At 45.0% G+C, this 22882-nt stretch overlaps 1 protein-coding gene across 6 annotated transcripts in view; it reads right to left on the reverse strand.

Annotated features, from left to right (window-relative positions):
* The window catches only part of TNRC6A (trinucleotide repeat containing adaptor 6A), a 46656-nt gene that overhangs the window by 3549 nt on the left and 20225 nt on the right, over positions 1 to 22882 (reverse strand). For 3 of the 6 annotated variants that reach the window (XM_057398053.1, XM_057398052.1, XM_057398051.1), the window contains 18 exons: positions 20860 to 21195; positions 17234 to 17281; positions 11228 to 13816; positions 10321 to 10485; positions 9968 to 10143; positions 9704 to 9784; positions 9203 to 9254; positions 7685 to 7827; positions 7207 to 7353; positions 6900 to 7037; positions 6538 to 6666; positions 6352 to 6429; positions 5880 to 6090; positions 3637 to 3768; positions 1990 to 2148; positions 1601 to 1741; positions 968 to 1075; positions 517 to 738 (listed from right to left, as the gene is read on the reverse strand). In XM_057398053.1, the coding sequence (XP_057254036.1) occupies positions 517 to 738; positions 968 to 1075; positions 1601 to 1741; positions 1990 to 2148; positions 3637 to 3768; positions 5880 to 6090; positions 6352 to 6429; positions 6538 to 6666; positions 6900 to 7037; positions 7207 to 7353; positions 7685 to 7827; positions 9203 to 9254; positions 9704 to 9784; positions 9968 to 10143; positions 10321 to 10485; positions 11228 to 13816; positions 17234 to 17281; positions 20860 to 21195 (5055 nt within the window). The remainder of the gene's footprint in view (positions 1 to 516; positions 739 to 967; positions 1076 to 1600; positions 1742 to 1989; positions 2149 to 3636; positions 3769 to 5879; positions 6091 to 6351; positions 6430 to 6537; positions 6667 to 6899; positions 7038 to 7206; positions 7354 to 7684; positions 7828 to 9202; positions 9255 to 9703; positions 9785 to 9967; positions 10144 to 10320; positions 10486 to 11227; positions 13817 to 17233; positions 17282 to 20859; positions 21196 to 22882) is intronic. The other 3 variants (XM_057398054.1, XM_057398055.1, XM_057398056.1) reach the window with 3 other exon arrangements.

Here is a 22882-nt window from a genome sequence, read left to right on the forward strand (position 1 = left end):
TTTATTTACTTTCTGGAGCATTTTGATGATGTAAATACAGTCCTAAGTAGCTACACTGTTGTCAGATAATCATAATTGCAGCAAAAATGCAAATATATTTGTTTAGACTCCTGCTGCAAGCTCGGAGCAGTTCTGAAGCCTGTCTGAAGCCTCCCTGTGCTCTCATGAGCTAATTCATTACCGTATGAGCCACTGAGAAAAATGCTTAATGGGCAACTGCATTCAGCTGCACAGATGTCAAGCTCAGGAAGCACTCAGAGAGATGGCTCATGCTAAGGACAGCAGTTGGTGCCATCCACACTACTGCTGTGTATGACACCCAGCCCTTCCCCCTGTTTCACGTGGTAGGAAGTCTGCCGCAATGCAGCTCAGGACACACACACCAGCTTCAGCTTTTGGCAAGACAAATGGTACAGATGTTAGCTAGCAGTGACAGATTACCCAGCCAAATGCCCAGGACACTCCCTGGCTTGATAACAAACCAGAAAGCCTTCACGTGCAAAGAGATGCCCTTACCAGGGGTGTATCGGGCATCAGAACTTCCCCATCCTCCACCCAGGCGAAGGGAATTATCCCAAGTGGACAACGGTGGTTTCTGGCCTGTTAGCCCTGGAGGCGGGCGGGACGGAGCAGTGATGCTTTTAGGTGGCAAAGGGACCTTCCACAGCTCATGAGCCAGAGAGGTGTTAGTGACTGATCCAGGAGACCATGTTGATTTGGAATCACTGTTTCTGGCTACTAAAAGGCAAATGAAGACAACCACGATCACAACACTGCTGGAACCACCACCCTGCTACTGACAAAAGCTCCTAAATGAGAGTAAAGTCAAAAGAACTACTTTGAACACTAGTGAAATTACTGCTGAGATGAGAGCTCAGGACTACGTCTTATTAACATCCAGTGTGGGGACACTGAGGCACATGAAGGGGAAGAAACACCAGCTCAGAGCAACATAAGCAGACATCACCTGAAGTGCTTTGTGCTGTACTGCTGAGGGAAACATTGTAGTTGGAGGCACGAATGGATGACCAGGCACTAGTTGAAGGCAGCGTGGTGTTCAAAGATGAGGATGACCCTACAGAAAAGAGAGAAGCCAGTCACAGTACAGTCCATCACCAATGCAATACTTACAAGGTATGACTTGTACTCCAGACTGAACACGTCTGCGGGCAGACCAGGAACCTCCTCCACTGCTCCATCCCCATCCTGCACCCAAACGCTGTGGTGACAGGCACGCTCAGCAGCACTCTGCAAGCAGAGCCTGTCCTTACTGCAGTGGCTGGACTGCCAGGTTTTGCTCGCCTACTTCCAACCCCACAGCCTCTCTGTGCAAGATTACATCAGAATCGCACATTTAATGAATGACAAATTGCTGATTACACTCAGCAGCATCCACTCACTGCCCACATTCTTGGAGTATCTGCTGCATTGCATCAAGTAGCAGTGCTTGAGCCAAAGATGAGCTTTTCAGCCCCGAAATCCACAATACAGAAGATAAACAAGGAGATGAGCAAGCAGCAAACCCATCTCCAAGTAAACAGTCCCTCTCTGCGCCCGAAGCAAGCTGAGTACAGGATGGAGGAGGCAGCACTGAACCTACCACTGTTCCTGTCCCTGAGGTGGTCAACTTCCCGCACAGTATTAATTGACAGATTGTTTATGACACTGCCAGGAGTGACGTAAGGGTCAGTTTCAGGGTCGATGTTTGGATAACCTTTCCATGGCTCACCAGGCCGAAACTCTAGGAACGGACACACAGAAGAGAAGCTTATTTGGATTCGCTGTTTTACAACAGGAAACATCTGCCTAAACAACACATCTCCTAAGGACTGAAAAGCCCAAACATTGAAGCGTTTCGTTTACTTAATCTGCTCTTTTCTTTTCACTTCACTCACTTCATTTCTAGTTTTTCTGGTCCCATCTCACCAGGGTACAATCTGGTGCTCAGAGCCCCATGTGAGGACACATACCTGGTGTGAGGACACCTACCTGGAGGCCAGTTAACACTGCTAGAGCCGTTAGGCGATTTGGCACGGGGCCAGCCATCCCCAATGGATCCAGGGGGACTGGCTGGTGAATTACTGCTGTTCATAAAGTCATATGGAACAAACGGAGACTCTTCCAGCCTGAAACCACTTGAAATAGCACCTAGTAATAAAGAAGGACGTATTTTTCAAAGCCAATTCTTGTATTTTCTCTCTCTATGTAAGAACATACCCCTGTAAAGCATTCATGAAATATACAGCAGCAGACTGTCCTCTGGTGATGTCAAGTTACATAGGAAGTCATACAGGAGTATATGATCTAAAATGAAATGCCTCTGAATAATTCAGGAGAAAAATGTAAGAATCACGAAATCATTTCCTTCAAATAGGACACTTAAATTTAATAAGGAAAACATTAATTCAAGAGGGCAAGAGCTTTCTGTGAGACCGAACTGGTTAGCAGGGGTAGTGAACAGAATCACAGAATATTCTGTGACGGGAGGGCTCCTGGAAGAAGCATCTAACCAAATCTGAAGGATCTTGAGCTACTGCAAAGTTCTCAACTCCTACTCATATTCCTGGCAGGGCAAAACAGCAAATGTAGAAATCACTGGAGGCAGAGGAATGAATGGAAGCGGAGCACAGCATCAAACAGAGCCTGTACAAGTCTTGCAAGGACAAGCTGAAAAGTTATTAGGCAGCAGAGCCAAAGACATTCTACGGTTCTGAGGGAACAGAGGACTTTTACCAGGGATTTGATGTGATACGGAGCTCAAACAATCAAACTCCTGATGCCATTCAGAAAACATCACCCCCAGCTAAAGTAACACAGCACTGACTGCTGTGGGTAACAATCAGACGAGGTTCAGAAGCGCGGTGGCAGGACACCTCCACTAGACACATAAGGCAGCAAGTCATTTCACAGTAGTAAAGCAGCTGACAAGTCTATAAATACCCCAACAATCTCGAGACTGGAAAGTAAGAGGAGACTGGAGACATCTTATAGCTATCTTTAGACACAGAACCTTTGTGCTATAGACTCACATTTTAACTGGATGAGATTTCAAGCAACTGAAACAGTTTAAATGTCATATGAATCCTGATTACTGGGATGAAATAAGACGTAACCAAGTCCTCTGCCTCCTCCAACACCGAGTACAGCATTGGTACTTGTCTACCCTTCTAAGCTCTCCCTGGTTTTAGAATGCAAATGTACACATTCACAAGCAGAACGTGTCATCAGAAATGTCAGACGTGACCAGAGTTAAATCCCCATAAACCCTCTTTAGGCCAGCAGGGTCAGGGGAACCAAACTAGAAATCTGCAGCTTTTGGTTCCAGAAGACATGAAGCATTCCAGTCTAGATCAAGGTAAAGCCAGGAGTAGCACTCACGCTTAAAGACAAGTCTGGTTGGAAAGGGCATTCTGTACCTTTCTACTAAATCCCATCACAACATCATTTCTGTAGGTAAAATCACTCAGGCAGCTCTGGGCTGCTGGGGGAGACGAGCAGCACGTTTGGCACAGACAGCACAACACAAATTCTGACAGCTACGAGCAACACAGTAGTTACACCTCCAGACCTAACCGCAGCAAACCTGCCTGTGAGAGCCAGAAGGTGAAAGCAGGCTCTGAGGTGTGAAACACATACCATGTTTGCTGGAGTTTTGATCCAAGGATGTGTTCACAGAAATGCTGTCGACTGTAGTCCATTTCCTCAAGCGAGATTGTGGCTCTTTAATACTGCTCATATCCATGTTTACATTCAAGTTTGAGTTCATTCCTAGAAACACATATAACTTATGAAATACAGGCTGAATGTTTTTCTTCTGCTAACTACCCCTGTTGTCCTAGTGAGCGTTTAAGAGCATGTTACTATGGTTCTTTCACGCTTCCAAGTCTCTGTTTTTGAGAAACATTCTAGCATTTAACACAGTGAACTTACTCCAGACAGAAGCTAAGCTAAGCTAAGCAATGCAAAGCACCCAAAGTTCTCAGCTGATGTCTTCATGCAAAAAGGGCAGTGGAAGAAGCCATTGGGAAGTCAGAGAAGCTCAAATACCAGCACAGCAGCAGCACAGCTGATCTCATCTGGATGGAGCAGAGGTACTGCCCTTTGGGGAGCTACACTCAGCTAGAAAGGACACCTGTCTCACCAGGGGTCTGCACTCATCCCTGTTCAGCAGAAGTTACGTCCTGGTGTCTGCAGTTACAACCTCACTCCTGTTCTTGCCCGGGCTGTTCCAGGACACCTCGCCAGCCTCAGACCACACAAGCAACACCATCCCCTCTCCATTTAACCTCCTCACATTGAGCAGTGAAACCTCGGTAAGAAGAAACCAAACACAACCTGTCTTTGCCTGTTCTAAGCTGTTGTCTCCATTTCAAAACATTTATCTGCCAGGGAATCAACACAATGCCAACCCAAATGAAAGCCAATACCTGTGAGCACCAGCTGTTCTGGGCTTGGACAACTATGCCCATGCTCTGGAGTTTGGCATGCCTGCTCCCTTTCCAGGTCAGGAAGGATCCTTCATTCCCAACCATACCTGGTTACCTTTCCAGCCCTTCAGATCTGTTTACTCCAGCTCTGAAAATAAACCACTACAACATTTTAGCTCAGGGCCAGAGACACTCAGGCAACATCTCAAATCTCTACCAGAAACTCACTCATTCAACACTGAAAACCAGTGCTTAATCTTGCTCCTGAGGGGATGCTCATTGCCATAGAGGAGCTGGTTTGGTTTTTCATTCGTTTGGTTGGGATTTTTAGTTTAGGCATGAGCAGATGTGGATGCCAGAAAAGCAGCACCTCCAAAAGCCTCAGAGAAACTGTCTCATATACTGCAGGTTCCTGCAGCGTGGCAACGATTACGGTGAGAAAGCAGCTACTTAATAGTACACAACAATTCAACTTGAGAAATGAAACAGAAAGGAGCCTCATGCAGGCAGGAAGCCTGAACTTAAGACTGGCCATAAGCAAAACTCCAGTGCGGCACATGCAAGGCAAGAGCATGGCCTGCACCAACGCACTGCCTCCATCACGCTCCACCTGTAAGCACAAGGGTTTCAGCAGCAGTCTCTACCAAACAAACTGCTCTACGAAGGGCAATGAGAATGCAAAGGAAATCAGCCCAACAGAAATGACCAGATCAGGATAAAATAGAAGAAAAGCAAATTGGAGGAAATAAACTGGGATAAGGAACAGAGGTAAATGGTAAACAGCTGTAGTAAGCATAAAACAGCATTACAAAGGGACCTAAAGTAAGGAGAAAATATACAAGCCTGGAATTTCTGAAGTAGAAATTGGACAGAAGCCTGGAAATGTGGGGAGAAAGAAACAGGAGATGTTTGTATATATAAACCTTCAGACATTGTGCCTGAAATGAGACAACCATTCTTTAAAACTGAAGAGCTTAAACCTTTCTTCCCAGGACAAAACCACCACAGGGGAAATGAACATTTTGTTCTACCTATGCAATTCCAGATCCATCGAAATGTTTTTAAAATCCAAAGAAATGAGAGCACTTCAATGGATTCTTTGTATGGATTCCACTTCTAAAAGTCCTTTAGCTCCAGGAATTCTAAGTGCAAAAGGACTTTGTATCATCCTTGGGACCCAGAGGGTAAAAAGAAAGAAAAGGAGACAGACATTCTTTAAGAATGTACAGCATCTGCACTGACATACAATCACTTCAGGCAGTAAGTGTACTTGTGACATAAGTTCTTTGGTGAACAAAGATAACTGGATAAGCCCCAAAAGAATTACCGCTTCCGTGAGAACTGTAAGTGCTAACAGGATTACAGTCCCTGTTGTTTTCCCAGGCAAATGAAAAGGAAGGGAGGGTGTTCTGTAAGCATTTAACTGTATGATGTTAGTGTGGAGAAACCCACCTATGGGGAAGCTGCTGAATGCATTTATTGGCGATGGCCCTTTCTGCAGCTCAGGAGTAGCGTGGGGTATGACATTCTCAAGGAAGGATTTCATGGAGGGTTGATGGAGTGACTGCTGCTGAGAGGGTGGAGTCTGCTGCTTCATTAACAGGTTTGGATCAAGCTGACGGGACTGTTGCATCATCTGTTGCTGCATACTAAGAGATCGACCCTTAAAAAAAACAGAGCAGTTACAATATAAATGGGCAAAAAGCTTTTTCACATCTAAAGAAAGATCAGGAAAGGCATCTCTGTGCTCTGTGCACCTACGCACAGCAGAGCCCAGCCTTAAGCTAAGCCTTTTTTTTTAGAGCTTGTCAAAACTCCATTCACTCTTGCACACTTCAATGGCATTTCTAACAAGAAAGGCAGCTCAGACAATGAACAGGTTTTAAAGCTAGCTTGAGAAGTGAATAATAAAGGGGTTCGTTACCTGCTGCTCCTGCTGTTGACGACCACCAGAAGGCATGCTTCTTTGATTCTGCGCTTTTTGCTGCTGAGCCAACAACCGCTAGGAGACAGTGTTTGGTGGTGGTGTTTGTGAGAATAGTTTAGAGCTGACGTGAAGTCTCTACTTAGACTTTCAAACAGAACCCAGCGACCAGCTCTGGTGGCTTACCTGTAACTGGGAGATCTGAGAAAGCTGGTTTAACTGGGACAGTTGATTCAACATGGCTACCTGTTGTGGGCCAAAAAGTGGGCTCAGGCCACCGCTGTTTGGTGCATACTTCAGTAATGATACTGGAACCTGCAAACCAGACCAGAATGAAGAGTGACCGACAGTAACGCGCTGCCAGTTACACTGGATGTAGGCTATTATAACCTCTGTCAACAGCTGCCTAGTTTCTGAAACACTCCCCAAGCCAAAAGCCCTTTCAAATACTGACAGAATAAACATCAGCAACACCCATAAACAAAACACAATTTTCTGAAGCAGCGTTTTGGTAGTTTACACCCAGAATGTTTTATGTACTTCATTACCTGAGGGGATAGTAATGGAGGAGGCACTTGAGCACGTGGATTAGGCTGAGATGAATTAAGAGGTTGTGCTGGAGGCTGCTGCATGCTCCTGGGCTGTGCTGCTAAATTACCAACACCAAACATACTGGGATTGCCATTCTGCGGGAAGGAAGGACAGTGAGTGACAGCAAACCTCTTCTGCTGCTCCTCCCACCCCTATGCATTTGAATTACAAATTAAGTACAGATCAATCACATAGGTAGGATGTTATATCAAAAGGCATTAAATGCTGTCAAGTAACATGCCAAGGATACGCACACAGCCTTACCTGTCTAACAGAATTCAAGTTTTGCATACCCAGCCCTGCTAGGGAGCCAAGGGCTTGGTTAGGTAGTGCATTATTTGAAGGGGGAAGCTTCATGTTTTGATTGGACATAAACTGCATGTTTTGGGACTCGTCTGCTACAATGCCATCCTGATGGGACAGACAAACCGATGCGCAACACCCAGCCAGCAAGCAAGCAGAAGGGAGAAACCATTGGCAGGAACAGAAGGGAAGAGTCACAGACAGTCCAGCACCAGCAGGAAATAGGCAGAAAACAAAAGAGATCAGGTTAGTTAGTCATTTGCACTGCAAAGGGGCTACAGAAACTGCTTAGTATTACATATCAGTAAGTTAAAAAGAACAAACATCTCTTACGGATTAACAAGAAAGCCCCGGTTTTCCCCTCCACTAAATGCAGAAAGCTAAAGAACACACAGAGTCAAAGAAGTTTAAAGTGTCCACCAGCAGGACACCTACTGACCTTATCAAAGTAAGGACCGCGATCCATGGAAGACTCTTTGGAAATCTGAGGACGAGAACCAGGGCCTTTTCCAACCACACGGTTGTAATCTCCCACACTGAGGCCGTGCTTATCCATCTCCATCCGCTTATCTGGCAATAACCCTGGGAAAAGGTGAGAGAGGTGACTGCAGTATTCCAGACACCAGCAACCAGCCTGTGCTTCTGAAGAGCTGCACTGATGCTGCTCTCAAGCTAGAGACTAATGAAAGAAAACACCAGTTTAGCTTTGAACTCTCTGGGCTTTAGTGAAAAGGGAAAGGAAACACTATGGATCAATGGGTATAGACAATTGAGAACTTGGCATCAGCACGGCGTCAGCAGGTTTTGCTGGACTCCACAAAAATGTTGCTCTCAGTTCTTAAAACCAAGAAAGTTTAATTGTTCTAACTGGAGTTTCCAGTTGTGAATGCCACGTGTCTGGTTTGGAAGCACAAAGCACTGTCTTGGCTTTGAAGCAGTAGCTTTATCACATCCCTACATCCGTCCAGTATTTCAGAAGCCCTTTAATTTGATTCAGTTAAGAAAAAACCCTATTAGCTAAAACCCAACCAAACAAAAACCTTCACAAATGTACAGTATTTGTGTTTATTAAAAGCAAATATGAAGTTATCTTCTCATGAATTCTAGGCAAGCTACAAGATCAAAATGTAAGCAGTAAAAAAGGGTCCATTTAATCCTTCACTGCATTCAGTGCAAGAGAATTACTTCCAAAACTGATGTTTTAAACTCAAAACTGAAAAAAGAAATAATTTAAATATGGGGCTTCCCCTTAATATTCAAATCTAAAATTCAAAGAACAATCTCTTACACAATTAGACTGTGAACCTAAAAGTGAAAATACCCAGTTTGATACTGGAATAAGAAGACTGCAACTCCACTAAACAGTAGAGTGCCACAGATACTTTTAAATAAGAATTCTATCATTATAGTATCAGTGTATTACAGAATTATGCTGGCTTTTATTTGCTGGAGGAATCATAACTGGCTTCAAATAAAACCAGAACTGCTCCCAAGTCGTTTCACACTCAGGTTTAAACGCCTCTGAAATAACTGCTCAGTATTAATTTAGTTCCTAGAACTGAGAATGTGTTTCCAAGAATGAACCACAATGAGGGACTGTGGGATTCAGAACGTGTCTGTGTGAAGGATGTATCCTGAGGGCAAGCCAGATACTTACATTGCAAGAAGCAAAATCACCACACCCTGAAAACACTCTTTTAAGTCAGCTCAGCTTGATTTATGGGGAATATCACTAGAGCAACCAGGTGATTCATGTGTGTAGCATTACTCACATACACACAGGTTTTTTCTTTACAAGGGTATTCCTCTTCTTTAGGGAAGCATATTTAACTATATATAGCTGTAGCTATATATATGATATATACAGTTTTTGAAAAGTAATTTACAGAAGGATATAAACTAAAAGAGAGACTGGGAAGGAAAGCAGTAAAAGCCAGGCTGGCTCTCCTAGCCTTACCTCCAGACATGTCCATCTTATTGCTCTGTATGGTTTCTTCTGGTGATTCTCTCTGAAGTAATAAAATGAAACATAATTATTTAGTAGTATTTTTAAAAGCTAACCCAAAGACATTCCTATAATACTATTTATATTCAAACCTGCAAGGGGAAAAAAAGAGACAAATCGGATGCTTTTTAAACCCCTTAGTTGGTACCCAACTGAAAACAGGTATTGCACCGAAATACGTGTGTAAGGTTAAGTAAAACCCCAGAGTACCAGGTGAACACCAGGGTGGTATTCACAAAACCACTTCTCACCAATCAATTGGCATTTTTGTAATGAAGATTCAAAGCAAATGGGTGGGTGACAGAGGGGAGACAAAGAGAAGTAAAGAGAAAAGCACTATGAAACAAACCCCAGTCAACTGAGCGTGTTACTCCCTGTGCATTACAGTCAGCACAGTAAGAAGGCAATAGAGCCAGGTGAAGGCAATAGAGCCAGGTAAAGGCAAATACTTACTGAAAAAGTGAGATTTGTGAATTGCTTAATGAATGGATTGATCCATGTTTCATCTTGCTTATTTCCACCTTTCATTATTCCCTTAAAAACAGAAAGGAATTCCCGTGATGCTCAGAAGACGTTTACCACCTACTGCTAAAATGACATCACAGAATGATATGAATGAAGATTAAAGCTTAATGGCCCCTCTCAGGGCAGCATTGTTCTGGCTCAGCTTTTAGATCTGCCAACAGTGCAGAAAGCTCAACCCAGGCGCCTCATTACCTTCGTGGGCATTTTCTTCATGTACGGTGGCCAATTTAAAGATGAGTTAGCTTCTTGTGAAGAACTGCTGTTCCACATTCCAATCTCCACATCCTCCTCTTCCTCCCAGCTGGTCTGACGACTGCCTGTCAATGGCATATCATCTCCACACCAACTATCTTGCATAGATTTAGGCCCTGGTTGTGAAAAAAACCCCAGCACTTCAGCATTTCAGTAGCAACTGACTGCCCTCAACACAGACCTTAGCTTGGTCCTTACTTCAAGATCGTAAGCCCTCAGAAACATAAAGCTTCTGCAGAGCTGCTTCCCCATCCCCATCCCCTTTCCTCAGAGATGACACAAGAAGCACTCACCGGGTTTATTTGAAGCCTGTTGACCAAGAGAAGTGTTTCCCCAGCCAGAGGTGCCTGCTGCATCGCTGATGGGCTCTCCCCAGCTAGTACCAGTATCCATGGGCTTACCCCACGCTGAAGTTCCATTATCTACAGTAGTGGCTGGAGTAGAAGGCTCTCCCCAACCTTTTTAAAGCAGTACGAGTTACTGGCATGTTTTTAAACAGGATTATAAAAGCTACCTAAAGAAACTCAAGTGGTTTGCTTTTCTAGAGCCGTAACACACAATAAAAAGCGTATTAGTGCACATACACATATTACAACTGTCAGCTGTTCAAAAATAATCATAAAAATACAAATTTCTTATGTAAAACATTCCATTTTGGTAATAGACATGTCCGAGATGTTAAGTTCCTAAGAACTGCTCATTATATTTAAGCTACTCCTCTCCACATTTGAGAGCACAAAATACTTCATAAGCACCACACAAGCTCATCTACAAGTATTATTCACTGCTCCCAAAACTACAAGATCAGAAAGTCTGATCTCGAGTCCATATAAACCAACCTCCTTCATTCTGTCCCTTTTGGAGGGGGCTCTTTGGTAACGTTTTAACAGGTTTAGAAGCAAATGAAGAAAAATACTTTCATTCCTCAGATACTAGGAGGTATTTCCTCTGTTTCCACATCCCAGAATTCAAGTAGAGCCGGGTTACTTTAACTCCTCAAGCTATTTAAAACTAGATCTTCCAATCTGCATAAAAACACCCATGTCTACGAGCATTGCTGTTGGGTGTTTTTCCTAAATAAGAATGGTACTTCACCAGCACCCCCCTTTACCACTTTAAGCTAAAGTATTGTTATATGAAGCAAGAACAAAAGAAGCGGTTTACAGCTAGTAGAAAACAGGGCATAAAACCAAGCCTTACCAGAACCCGAACTGCTCTCCTTGCTAGACATGGCACTTGAAGACAGTAGCTGCTGATGTACCTGTGCTTGCTGGTCTGAACTGCTGCTACTGTTTGGGACATTTTTATTCCACATATTCACATTTTTGTAGTTGTACTTGCTCGGATCCCCCCAAGCAGAAGTTCCATCATCAATCTCCATTTTACGGCGTATTGATTCAGGGGATGGCTCCTCCCAGCCCGTGGGCTCTTCCTCCTTTGCCGGCGCTGGCATCGGCCCCCCCAGCCAGCCCGAGCCGGGGGGCTTGTTCGGGGCAGACGGGGCTCCCCAAGAGCCAACATCTTGTTTGTTCCACTCTGGAGAGTTGATCGGCTTGGATGAATCCCCCCAAACTTGAGGCTGATTGGATTTAGGAGGGTCTCCCCAGCCTTGGTTCTGATTAGGCTTTGCAGGCTCATCCCATCCTGAAGAAGTATTTGGGTTTGTATTATTACCTCCCCAGGAAACAGAATTTGATTTACCTGGCTCGTTCCAACCAGATACTGATCTGTCACTGTTGCTACCTCCTGAACTGGATTTCTTAGCTTCACCCCAATGGTTACTTCTTGAGTTTTCACCCCAGCTATCACTGGCAGAAACTGCCCAACCCTGGCTGGCCTTCTGTCCATCCGCCCATCCCTGTTTGATCTTCTGTGCGTCATTCCAAGATGACTTTTCCTCTTTGCCACTTCCCCATGATTGATTGCTCTTGACCATTACTGTAGCAGCAGAATCTTCTTCCCACCCCCCTTGGCTGTTTGACCCTTTGGAGTCTCCCCACCTTGTAGCAGACTTTGGATCTCCCCACCCTGATACAGATGAGGTATCATTATTATTAGGGTTAGGTCTATCCACACACCCCCCTGAGCTGGAAGTCTGTGTCACAGAGCCCCCCCAGGCCTCTGTCCCATTGTCAGTTTTTCTTTCACCCCTCGGTGATGTTTCGGTATCCCAGGCAGTGTTCTGTTTGATTGGAGTCTGTCCCCAACCAGAGTTGGAAAGGACACGTGGATCTAAGTCAGTTCTGTTCACTATGCTTTGGAGTAACGCGTGCTGGTCAACTTTCCTTCTCTCCCGGTTCTGTCCTTCCGCAGTGGCTCGATCTTCATGGCACCCAGAGCTCTCGGCGCTGCCCTCGCTGTCTGCTGTACCTGCTTTGGTCCACGCGCTGTTCTGCTCCGTGAGCTGAGGAGCAGCAGGACTCTGGCTGCTGAGGTCCTCCTCCTCTGCAGACTTCCATCCGTTTGTAAACTTCCTGCCGTTGCCATTCACGCTTTCATTGGAATGCTGATTACTGGGCAGTTTACTCCATTCCCCATTTGAAATGTTAGTGCCAGTGTTTTGTGCAGGGTTCCCCCATCCTCTTCTATTCCCGCCAGCACTCGCACCATTCCCACTTCCCCATGGCATGTTCTGGGAGTTGACTGTCCCTGCCTCCCACACCCCTCCTCCTTTATTCCCATTGATTTGAAAGTTAGTGCTGCCAGGCCCACTAATGCCTGGCTGCATTAGAGTTGCATTCACAGTGTCACCATTAGCTTGGCTGTTTGGGCCTGAACATTTGTCTCCAGAGTAATTAGAACCATAGGCACCCCATGTAGTACCATAAGATCCACCATTTTTCGCCTCACCATTGCTAAGATGAGAAATGGAAGTGCCATTTGAAACTGGAGAGGCCTGAATCTGAGAATGATTCATTGTGCTCACGCGCCAGGCCCCATGCCCTGTATTATTAGGCAGTTCGTTAATCTGCACTGAACCAGCAGAGTTTGGTAAACTAGAGGTCATAAAGTTAGTAGTGTTATTTGGTCCATTCATTTCAGTGTTAAGGTTTTGAGGTTGCCCACTGAATGAAACATTCCTTGTACCATTTACTTCAGAATCACAACTTTCCTGAAGGCTTCCCCAGGAACCATGGGCTGAACCACCCACCTTAGAGTTAATACTCTGACTATTAGATATCTGACCTATGGTACTGCACTGAATACTTGTGCCAGGATTACCACTCCCTACAGACCCTTTCAGGGCATGTCCATTGTTCTCCAATACAGACCAGGCACCATGGTTGCCATTTGAATTCAAAGTGCTTGGATTTAACCCTCCATTTGATGAAGAGTTTATGGTGCCCCAAGCATTCATTCTATTGTTGCTACTTTCAGATTTGCTGTCAGGAGCATCCACAGAAACTTGACATGTGCTTATTATGGTTCCGTGGGATAAGCCCCACGGCCCATTAATACTTCCATTGCCCACATTATTGCTGTTGCTACCAACCACAAACTTATTCTGAGAACCATGTCCAATGCCATTCCGAATGCCATCGCTTTCTCCACCTGTGCTCCCTGAAGCCATTATCACGAGGTTCCTCTCTGACCCAGAGCTAGAGGCAGAGTCAGTGTCCATACATTCTGATGTCAGCTCCGGGTCACTGCCAGTGATTGATGGCCACGCTTCTTTGTCAGAGCCGTCTACAATAACTTTATCCCAGTTTGTGCTGGAGTCACTATTTGAAGAGACTGGTCCCCAGTGAGAATTTTCATAATGGGATCCTAGACCACTGTGGTTCAGATCTAAAGGGAAGAGGGAAAGTCCAAGAGCATCATTGTAAATTTAGTATTATTACTTCATTAAAGCAGAAGAGGAAAATGAACACATAAAGATGCTAAGCCAAGAATCCTTTTGCATATTTGAACACTCAAGTCCTGAAGAAGACAGAGAAAGCTTCCGGGTAAGTACAGGTGCTCAGAACACTGCCCCACACACAACCTAGAACACTTCTCGCCAGCAGGCAAAGCGGCACTCACAAGAGCACAAAGCAGCACTCCTGAAGGTACAGGTCGTCTTGTCCCAGAGAAACAGCCGGGGTATTCAAATACTCTGGATTTAAAGTATTTTCTAGAAACATGTCCATATTAAACCCTAAATACTACATAAAAATCAAAGACATTTGGAAAGGCAGAAATCTGAACAGGATATTACACTGACCTAGCAGCGCCAATTGCTGTGTGACGGGAGCTAGAGAAACACCTTCCCACCCCATTAAGACATCATAGAAGGATTCTTAAGTTATTGAGGAGATTTTCTTTTATCCAACAACCCATATAAACCTCACAAGACCAGGCTAAAGTTCTGCCCTGCAGAAGCTCAGATTAAGTGGCTGAACTGATACTTCTCACTTATCTAAGAATCACTGCTGCTATTTCACTAGATAGGCTGATGTGGGAATCAGGAAGACACAGACCCTAATTCATTTACACACTTTGCATGGTAAATATAGGCACCATGGAGTATTTGGTGCAAAACAAGCACCATCAATTCTCATCTCAGGTGTCCAACGCTTCAGGCAAAGCCCTCCCCCATGACTGCTCAATCAAAGCATCAGCAGAAGATGGAACTATGGAAGCGTGAAGCGTGTGGAACACAGTGATGAAGCTGGCAAAGGAACACAAGTACAAAGGCCACTGGAGCTTTTTACTTTGTATTTGCCTGCACTGAGAGAATAAGCACACTGGTGCACGGTCAGTGGCTGCGTGTGCAGCAGCTTCTCTGCACATGAAAACATTTAGTTGGGTTTTTTTAAGTAAACAACACTTCTTTGTAATATTCCCTTGTTTGCCTTTACTTGGGCTATTCAAAACGTACGTAACCCTGGGAGAGCTGGGAGACATTCCTTCAGCTGAACATAACCCCAGACCTGCCTGTTAATGTGTTACTAGAAAAACCACTGCGGTATCTGAGCAAAATCCAGCAAACCCCAGGATCTCCAATCTCACACTGGTGTTTAAAGAAAAGAAGTCATTTAACCTGTATTAAAAGACTAACCAAAGATAAGAGTTGTCTGCACTCTCACGAAGGAGAGAATCAACAGCACCAAAAGCCGCACTAATGAAACATCTGGATTGAAAAACATCATTTCAGTAACAGATCAACTGCAAAAGCAACACTGAAGTGCACAGCTGCGAACAGCCCAAATTCAACATGGGGAAAGAGACAAGGGTTATGAGTACAGAACAGAGTGAAACAGCAAACAAACCTTCACTGCACAACAGAAGCCCTGTATTTAAAAAGTTCTATTATCCTAATTTAGATGTGATGCAGTTTGTAAGGAGCCAATGCACAGAGAGCAGGTAATGACTGATTTCCAGCCATGCAGAATGTGATCCCACTGCATGCAGAACTACCCTGACTGACAGTTTTTCCTCGACATAAACGTGTGTTAGTGCTTTCTAGTGGGAACCACTGTTCTGGAATCTCCCTGCTGGAATCTCCACCCCCATGAACGTCTGAGATTAAGAATACAAATACTGAGTAAGCAGGAGATTATCTCTGGTGTTGTGTGTCTGGCAGATACCACAAAACCACCCTAAACATTGAGAAATCCCAGCTGACAACATACTGCTCTTGGTGACAAGCAAACCCAGCCAAGAGCAGCCCAGGCCTGCGCTTCTCCCCAGGACTATTCAGAAGTTGCAGGTGAACTTTTGCTGCTTGAATCCTGGACATAAATGAACTACATAAACCTGAGCTTCTTACAATCCAGTTTGTGCCTTACTAAAGCGCTCCAAACTCAGGAATGAGCAACTGTAGCTGTTGGCCTCTGCAGTGGTTTCCTAACTGAAGCAAAGGACAGGAGAGCTGCCAGGGCAAGGGCACAGCATCCTGCTGCACCCAACCCTGCTCCCAGAGAGAGACCATCCTGCACAAGCTTTGCCTCTCCTCTCCCTGACACAGGGGAAGAGGGAGGATGAGGAGAGGAGGTTTAACACCTTCCCTTGAGAGCAGGCTTTGAGGAAAATGTGAAGGATGAAAACTTCAAGGAAAAAACAGAAAAGATGCAATGTGAAATGTTCTCCCAAGCCCTGCACCTGCTGCAGCCTTATGGGGACATGAACTAGAGCCACTACAGCCCCACAGCACTACCTGTGCTACTCAAGGCTTGTCAGACCTGCCTGGGAATACTGTGTTCAGTTTTGGACCTTGCTATACAGAAGAGTTGTGGACAGGCTGGAGAGGAACCAGAGAAGGGCCACAACGATGATCCAAGGACTGGGAAGACACATGAGTAAAAGCTGGGAGAGCTGGGACTGCTCAGCCTGGAGAACAGAAGGCTCAAGGGAAACCTAAGCCTCATGTTTGTGTTTAAAGGGTGGCTATCCCTTTTTACAAGGGGTCACATGGAAAGATATGGAGTGATGGGTACAAGTTACTCCTGGGGAGAGTCTGACAGGACCAAGAGCAAGAGGTTTTACAACAAGAACAACCAGCCATTGACTAATCTCCCCAGGGAAGTGTGCATTCCCCAGCGCTGGACACTGTTAAGAATCAGCTGGACAGGGTGCTGGGACATCTAGTCTAGGTCATGCTGTGCTTTGAAAGGTTGGAGCAGATGATTCCTGAGGACCCCTCAGAACCCTGGGATTCAGTGGTTTCCTGTGCATGTCCCCATGTCCTCACATAGCACATTTACTCCAAAATATACTTAAAAAATGAACAGCCAGTGTTCTTCACAACGACAAAGAGCAGCAGGGAACATGCAGAGCTGCAGGTGCTACCACAGTGTAAACTCAGCATTCAAACCAGAAAGGCCCAGACATGATTTCCTCCGCAGTGCTATGCAATGTCTCTAATCTAAAGCACAGGCTTGCACAGATTATTCAGTTTAATACCACAAAGAGGCAATTCAACATGTAAGCAGAAAGGTAAAAAACAGAAGACACTTAGTATTTTAAAGCTGAGATGCCACACAGTCAAAACATCCGTTCTGGTATGAATTCTGATGTTATTTTAGACAATGAAAAGGTTTAAGCAAATGTAGGATGCAATGGCACAGGGAAGCTATGTGTCAGACATTCACACAGCACATGCTATTGGAAAACAGAAGCCAAAGAAAAGAAACATGAATAAAACACTCGGACAAGACTGTGTGACGCATGTAACTACTACAAAGACATGCAGTGCAAAGCAAAGGGGAGATATAAAGAGCTAACCTGACTGGTTAGGGGAGTGGCTCACCAAGTCCCGAATGGGAGGCATGCCTATGGAAAGAAAAGCAAGACAGTCACAGAAGTGTTACTCTGGTAAAGTACCAACAGCCCCCAGAGCACTCGTTGCTCTAACCCCATCCGTTAGTACCCCTTCCTCAGGAGAGGTTCAGCTGAGGAGCCACGTAGAGTCCAACTCCGGTTTAACACCAGTGTGTGCACAACAAACTTTCCTCCAGCCCTCTCTCATAGCTTCTTCCTCCTAAGAGTCCCATAGGCACTGTATGAAATCAAAGCGAATGTTTCCAATTCACAAGTCCTACAGTTGGAGACCATAACTGTTGTATTTAAGGCACTGCTTCCTAAATGAAGTCAGCCCCACCACTTCTAACTGCAGATCCCTGACCAAGGAAAAACCCTCAACTTCCAGGAAGAACCTTCTGTTCCCCAGGGCTTTGTCTGTAACATCGTTTTGCAGCTCTGCTGAGATGCACATGGACAAAGTGAGACCCACTCGCGCCAGAGCAGGACTCAGAGCGACTGGACTAACGCCAGGAGCCCGGCGCTGCTCTCCCGCTCTGCTCTGTCCCACAGTTGTAAGCAATTACTGCTGGCAAGTATTTCAGTTCAGTGCATAAATCATTTCATTGTGGAACAACCACCTGGCCAGCCCCATGTGTTACAAAGCAGAGGCAAACATGCCGAGGCAGCATTCAAGACCTTCTTTTCATGTGAAGTTTACATACGGGGGGGAAATATCAGCAAAGCAAACATCTGAACTGGGTATGAAAACGTTCTGATCAAGAGCCACTTATGTAGATTTCTTAGAATAACCACCTTGGTACAGACTATCTTTTTCACAAGTACTGCACGCCATGGGCTTCACTTGCATGTCTTTATTAAAGAAATAGGCCAGATGGCCTAGGAACAGCAGAAAAGAACAACTCACAGGACTACCCCTTCTTCAGCTTTCCTTCTAAACAAAGGGGGCTCATTTTCAGAAGAGATGATCGTCCACACAAAACACATGCGGACCATTGATACAGTTAAAAACTTCTCCAATACCAAACACTTAAAACACTTAGTGTGGCACGGGCAGTTAAAAGAAGGCTCTAAGTTTAACAGTACTGGTGCTGCTGGCTTTCACAAAGCACCTACCAAGCAGTTACCACCCCAGCTGGAACTGGGGATCAATCCTACCCCAGGGTATGCCAGGGAATAACAGATCAAATTCCTGCAGCCATTACAAAGTCCTGCAACTCTGACTGCAACACTTGAAGCTACAGTTTTCCTTTTAGCCCTAAAATACAGATCAATCCCAATATCCATTAAACAATGCTTTAAAAATAAAGAACATAATCTTCAAAGATATTGTGTTAAGGTATAAAATTTGTCAACCCAAATGGCCTATACATGGATATTCTTTCAATAGGAAGGGATCTACAGACATGCCAAATTTCATGAGATTTTGAGTTTTGGAGGTAACACAGAGAGCACCCAGAAGCTGTCATTGGAGGCTAAAAGAGGAACTAGAGAGTGAGACTGGGGCAGGCAAATGTCAGTGGTATTTCCTTTCAGATACCGAGGTGCCAGAAGGCATTAAGCCACTCACATGCTGCTGGACTACAGCCACCTCCGTGTTACAGAAGCCTGAAACCACCGCAAAAATCCAGCACTGAAAAGCACTTTCCTTTACATTATCACCTTCCCTACATTTCTTAAAGCACGTGACAAACAGGGAACTCCTGGTTATTAGAAAGAGCTCTTCCAAGCATACAGACACAGGCACCAAGGCAGGAGGCCTTGGCTGCACAACCCCATTTGTCCGATCCTGGTCCCCCGGAGCACAGCACCAAGCTAACGAAGACCCAATAGGATGCTGCAGATAATACAAACATTTTCTTAAGGTGGGAAAGGGCTTTGGCCAAACTTTCTCTCCCTAAAGGCTCCCAGAACCTTTCTGTTATCAGCCTGACTTGTGGACATGTTATTCAAACAACTAGTCTGTTCTTCCAACCACAGAACTACTCCAGGAAAGGAGGTCCCCACACACTCGCTGTGGCGCTATGGCACAGGGACACGTTGGCATCTCCCAGCCTAAAAGGCCCCCCAGCCACAGCAGCACAAAATCAAGCAAAACTGGGAAGAATGTGATACACAAACGGGAAGCCAACTGATTCACTATTGGGCTGGTGTTCACAGCAGAAGAGAAATGAAGAACACTATGCTCAAAGGGATCCTCTGGATACAATGAGGTGGTTTAACAGGTTGTATAAAGAGTAATAATTCTTGAGTTAGTTTACCTGTGAGGTTTTATCTAAATCACTACTGGCTACCATATAACTTGACCAGTAGGGGATACATGTTGGAGAAAAAGTTGCATCTTAGAAGCAAGCAAGTATACAAAAGGTTACTTTAAACCTTTATACAGGTGAACTAAAACCCCAAACATTAACTAAAAAATGACTTCTTGGAGTGGTAAAGAGCTCTCCCAGGATGTGACAAAAATAATACTGGAAAGTAATATCCAGCATTCCTCAGGGGGCACAGGGATAAGCTGCTTCCAACGCTCTGTTTACTTTCAGTTTAAATGTGCTTCTTCAAGATTAAGTAATCAGAACAGCTCAAAATTGAACTACAATTTGAAATATCACAGCTATATTCCAGAAACCTTTTTTAGCTGAAGGGACCAGGAGTCACGTCCCTTGTGGTGCACAGAACACCAGTTCTGAGAAACAAACCTTGAGTGTGGAAGAAACTATTTGTGGGAAGACGTTCCATCAACATGCAAGTGTAAAAATAAGAAGGTATTTGCCCACCATATAAAGTGTTGGCATTAATACCAAATCCCTTTGAAAACCTACATCCCTATGAGGAAAGTTACTTTTTTATCCAGCCTAAATGAGACTGCCCTTATTGCCTCCCCAAATTGTCTGAGCTGCAGGACAGTACACTGACTGAACAGCAAATTACGCACATGTAACAGGTAAGCTTACTACTCTTAGAAGGGTATTTGAAGAGAAAGTGTAACAAGCCAACATAACAAAGGATAACTCAAATAGTAAAAGGTAAAGGTTGATCCATTTGCTAAGTCAACCAAGCTTTACATAGATGAACAAAGACAAACTCTGACCTAGCAGCAAAAAGCAACTCTCATATTCCAACCAAGCTGCATCCTGTCTGTCTTGCTAGATATGAAGAAGAAAAAAAACCCCAAAGTCTAGAGATGCTGTTCAGAACTATGTGAATGACACTTTCTTGGGAGATCCGTGTATCAAAACTGGATGCAGAAAGTGATGCTTCATACCACGACCATGCTTGCATCAATCATTAGGATAAAGACTGGAAACTCAGAGCAGAGCAGTGGTCACATTGGCTCCTGTTCAGAACCAGACAAATCCACTGTGCACCACTGGCAACAAGAAGCAACTATGATGTCTCAGGTTTCTATCTGTAACTTGCACACGGATGGCCCAAAGCATCCTGCAGCGTTTAATATTAAACTACGACACAGGACAATCTCTCATCATGCCACAGCTTACATGGGAGGTTTAAACGTTAGCTCAAGTATTTCACTGACAATTGAACTGAAACTGTTTGAGTTCAAAGGGCCACATGGCACCTGCCCTCACCTGGCTGTTTTTTGCTGCTGTTCGGCACCTCTCCGTTGGTCACTGGTTGTTTGTTTGTGACAGTGCTGCCTCCTGACTGGCCGTTCAATACTTTAGGAGTAGATCCCAGGTTTGCAGCTATCACTGGTAACTGCTGACCTCGTTTCAGAAGCTGTTTCTGTTCCTGGTGTCGAAATCGCGGTGGTACTTCACGAGGAGGGTATCGAGGCAAGGGCTGCTGCTGCTGGCTGCTGGCTGGGGCCCGCTTGGCATTATTATTAGTGCTGGTTGCTGGGGAAGTGCCGCTGGAGGTGACAGGCTGAGGCTGGCTTACACTGGTCTTGGTTTGTTCTGGCACTGCCCCCACCCCCAGAAAGAGAGAAAGTTGGACAAAGTTATTCATAAGAACAGCAACTCCAATTGAAGACTAAGCCAATATTCTTACACATCTGCATGTTGCATGTAACGGCAGCATTTCTTCTCGTGCCAGTGGTAACTCATTCCCCATTAACAGCTCAATTATCCCATAACCACACAGCTTTAATAGCACAGATTGGGAAGGAGAAATATATCTTACTATCACTCCTAACAAAGTTATCTTGGCTAAAGTATGCTACTACTAACAAAGTCTTTCTACAGGGCTTTCTGACAAATCAGCTTATTTAAGCATTTAAACTATTTTAATAAATACTTAAGTACTAAACCCCCCCAAATCTTACCCCAATGGGAAATTTAAGTGTTATACTGAGAAAAATGTTCTGGTTTTGTCCCAGAAGTAAAAGAGGTGAACAGGGCACACAGAACACCACTGGGACTTGCCTGCTCCAGCAGCCCTAGAATCCCAAGGGAAATGTGTTGGTGCCCTGAGGTCAAGCTGCTCCAGCAGGAGCAGCTAACAGCACCGGTACCCCACACAGCCTGGCAGGACTGTGCCAGTGGGCAACTGCAGCTCCAGTCTTGGCAGCATGGCCCCTTCAAGGCCAGATGAAGGTCAAACAGCTGGCAGAGGGCAGCTGGGAGGGAGCACACCAAACCCTGATGCTGGATGAAGGGAAAACCACATCATCCTCCACCCAGCACCTCCGCCCAGCCAGTACATTGGTGGTGAGCATATGGTGTCCAGGTGTAAGTAATGTCACAGGTAAGTGTACTTTCTGTCTTACGCTTACCTGTACTTCCTGTCACAGGTAAGTGCACTTCCAACCCCTCACACTACTGACATGTCAATGTACTCTCCAGATTTCTTCATGAGATATCCACATAATGTGTATACATTCACTGTGGAACTCCCTGAGATAGCACAAGACTCGATCACGACCTCCCTCAGCACTGACCGGCCTGTGTGGTCGTCACCATCTCTGCTCAGAGCTTCACAAGGTCTGAGTGGCTGAAGGCAAACAGTTTAATCCATGTGGCATTCCTGCTGCTAACAGTGAGGGACAGCTCGGTGAGGACAGCTTCTCCAGTGACAAACACACGGCTGGATTTACTTCAAGAATAGCTCTGCACATTGGCATCATCTAAACATACACAACTTGAGGCTGAAGAGCAGCATCCTCCAACCATCTCCCCGCTGTCTTCCTTCAACAACTCCCTGGCATGGCAGCAGCAGGAACACTGTTACCACATGACCGTGTTTAATTTGGTTAAAGACCATTTTCTCATTCACTTTCAAGAACAGACTTGTGTGAATACAACATAAAAAATAAATGAAAACAAGCTCTTCAGGCTTTTAAATCCACTTGAACACTGACAGTGCTATTTATGACTACCGTTTCTTTTTGTTTCTCCTATAATACACAGTAACATGCTCTGAAAAACACAAGCACAAAGGCCTTCAGAATAAAATGTCCCCTCAGAGGCAGCACCTTCAGGTGCTCACCACCACACTGGCTCCACAGCAGCGACCCTGCTCCTCTATTTCACAGCTGACTGGAGCAGGACAGAATTAAGGAGAGGAATGGCCAGGACACAGGTTGATTTAATGTCCACAGGGAACAGGAGGTGTTCAAATGCCATTAGATACATGGGCAAGTTGATAGAA

Source organism: Pezoporus wallicus, unplaced genomic scaffold (genome assembly GCF_028554395.1).
Source record: "Pezoporus wallicus isolate ANWC-B61680 ecotype Strahan unplaced genomic scaffold, APGP_CSIRO_Pwel_v1 contig_6274, whole genome shotgun sequence".
NCBI lineage: Eukaryota > Metazoa > Chordata > Aves > Psittaciformes > Psittacidae > Pezoporus > Pezoporus wallicus.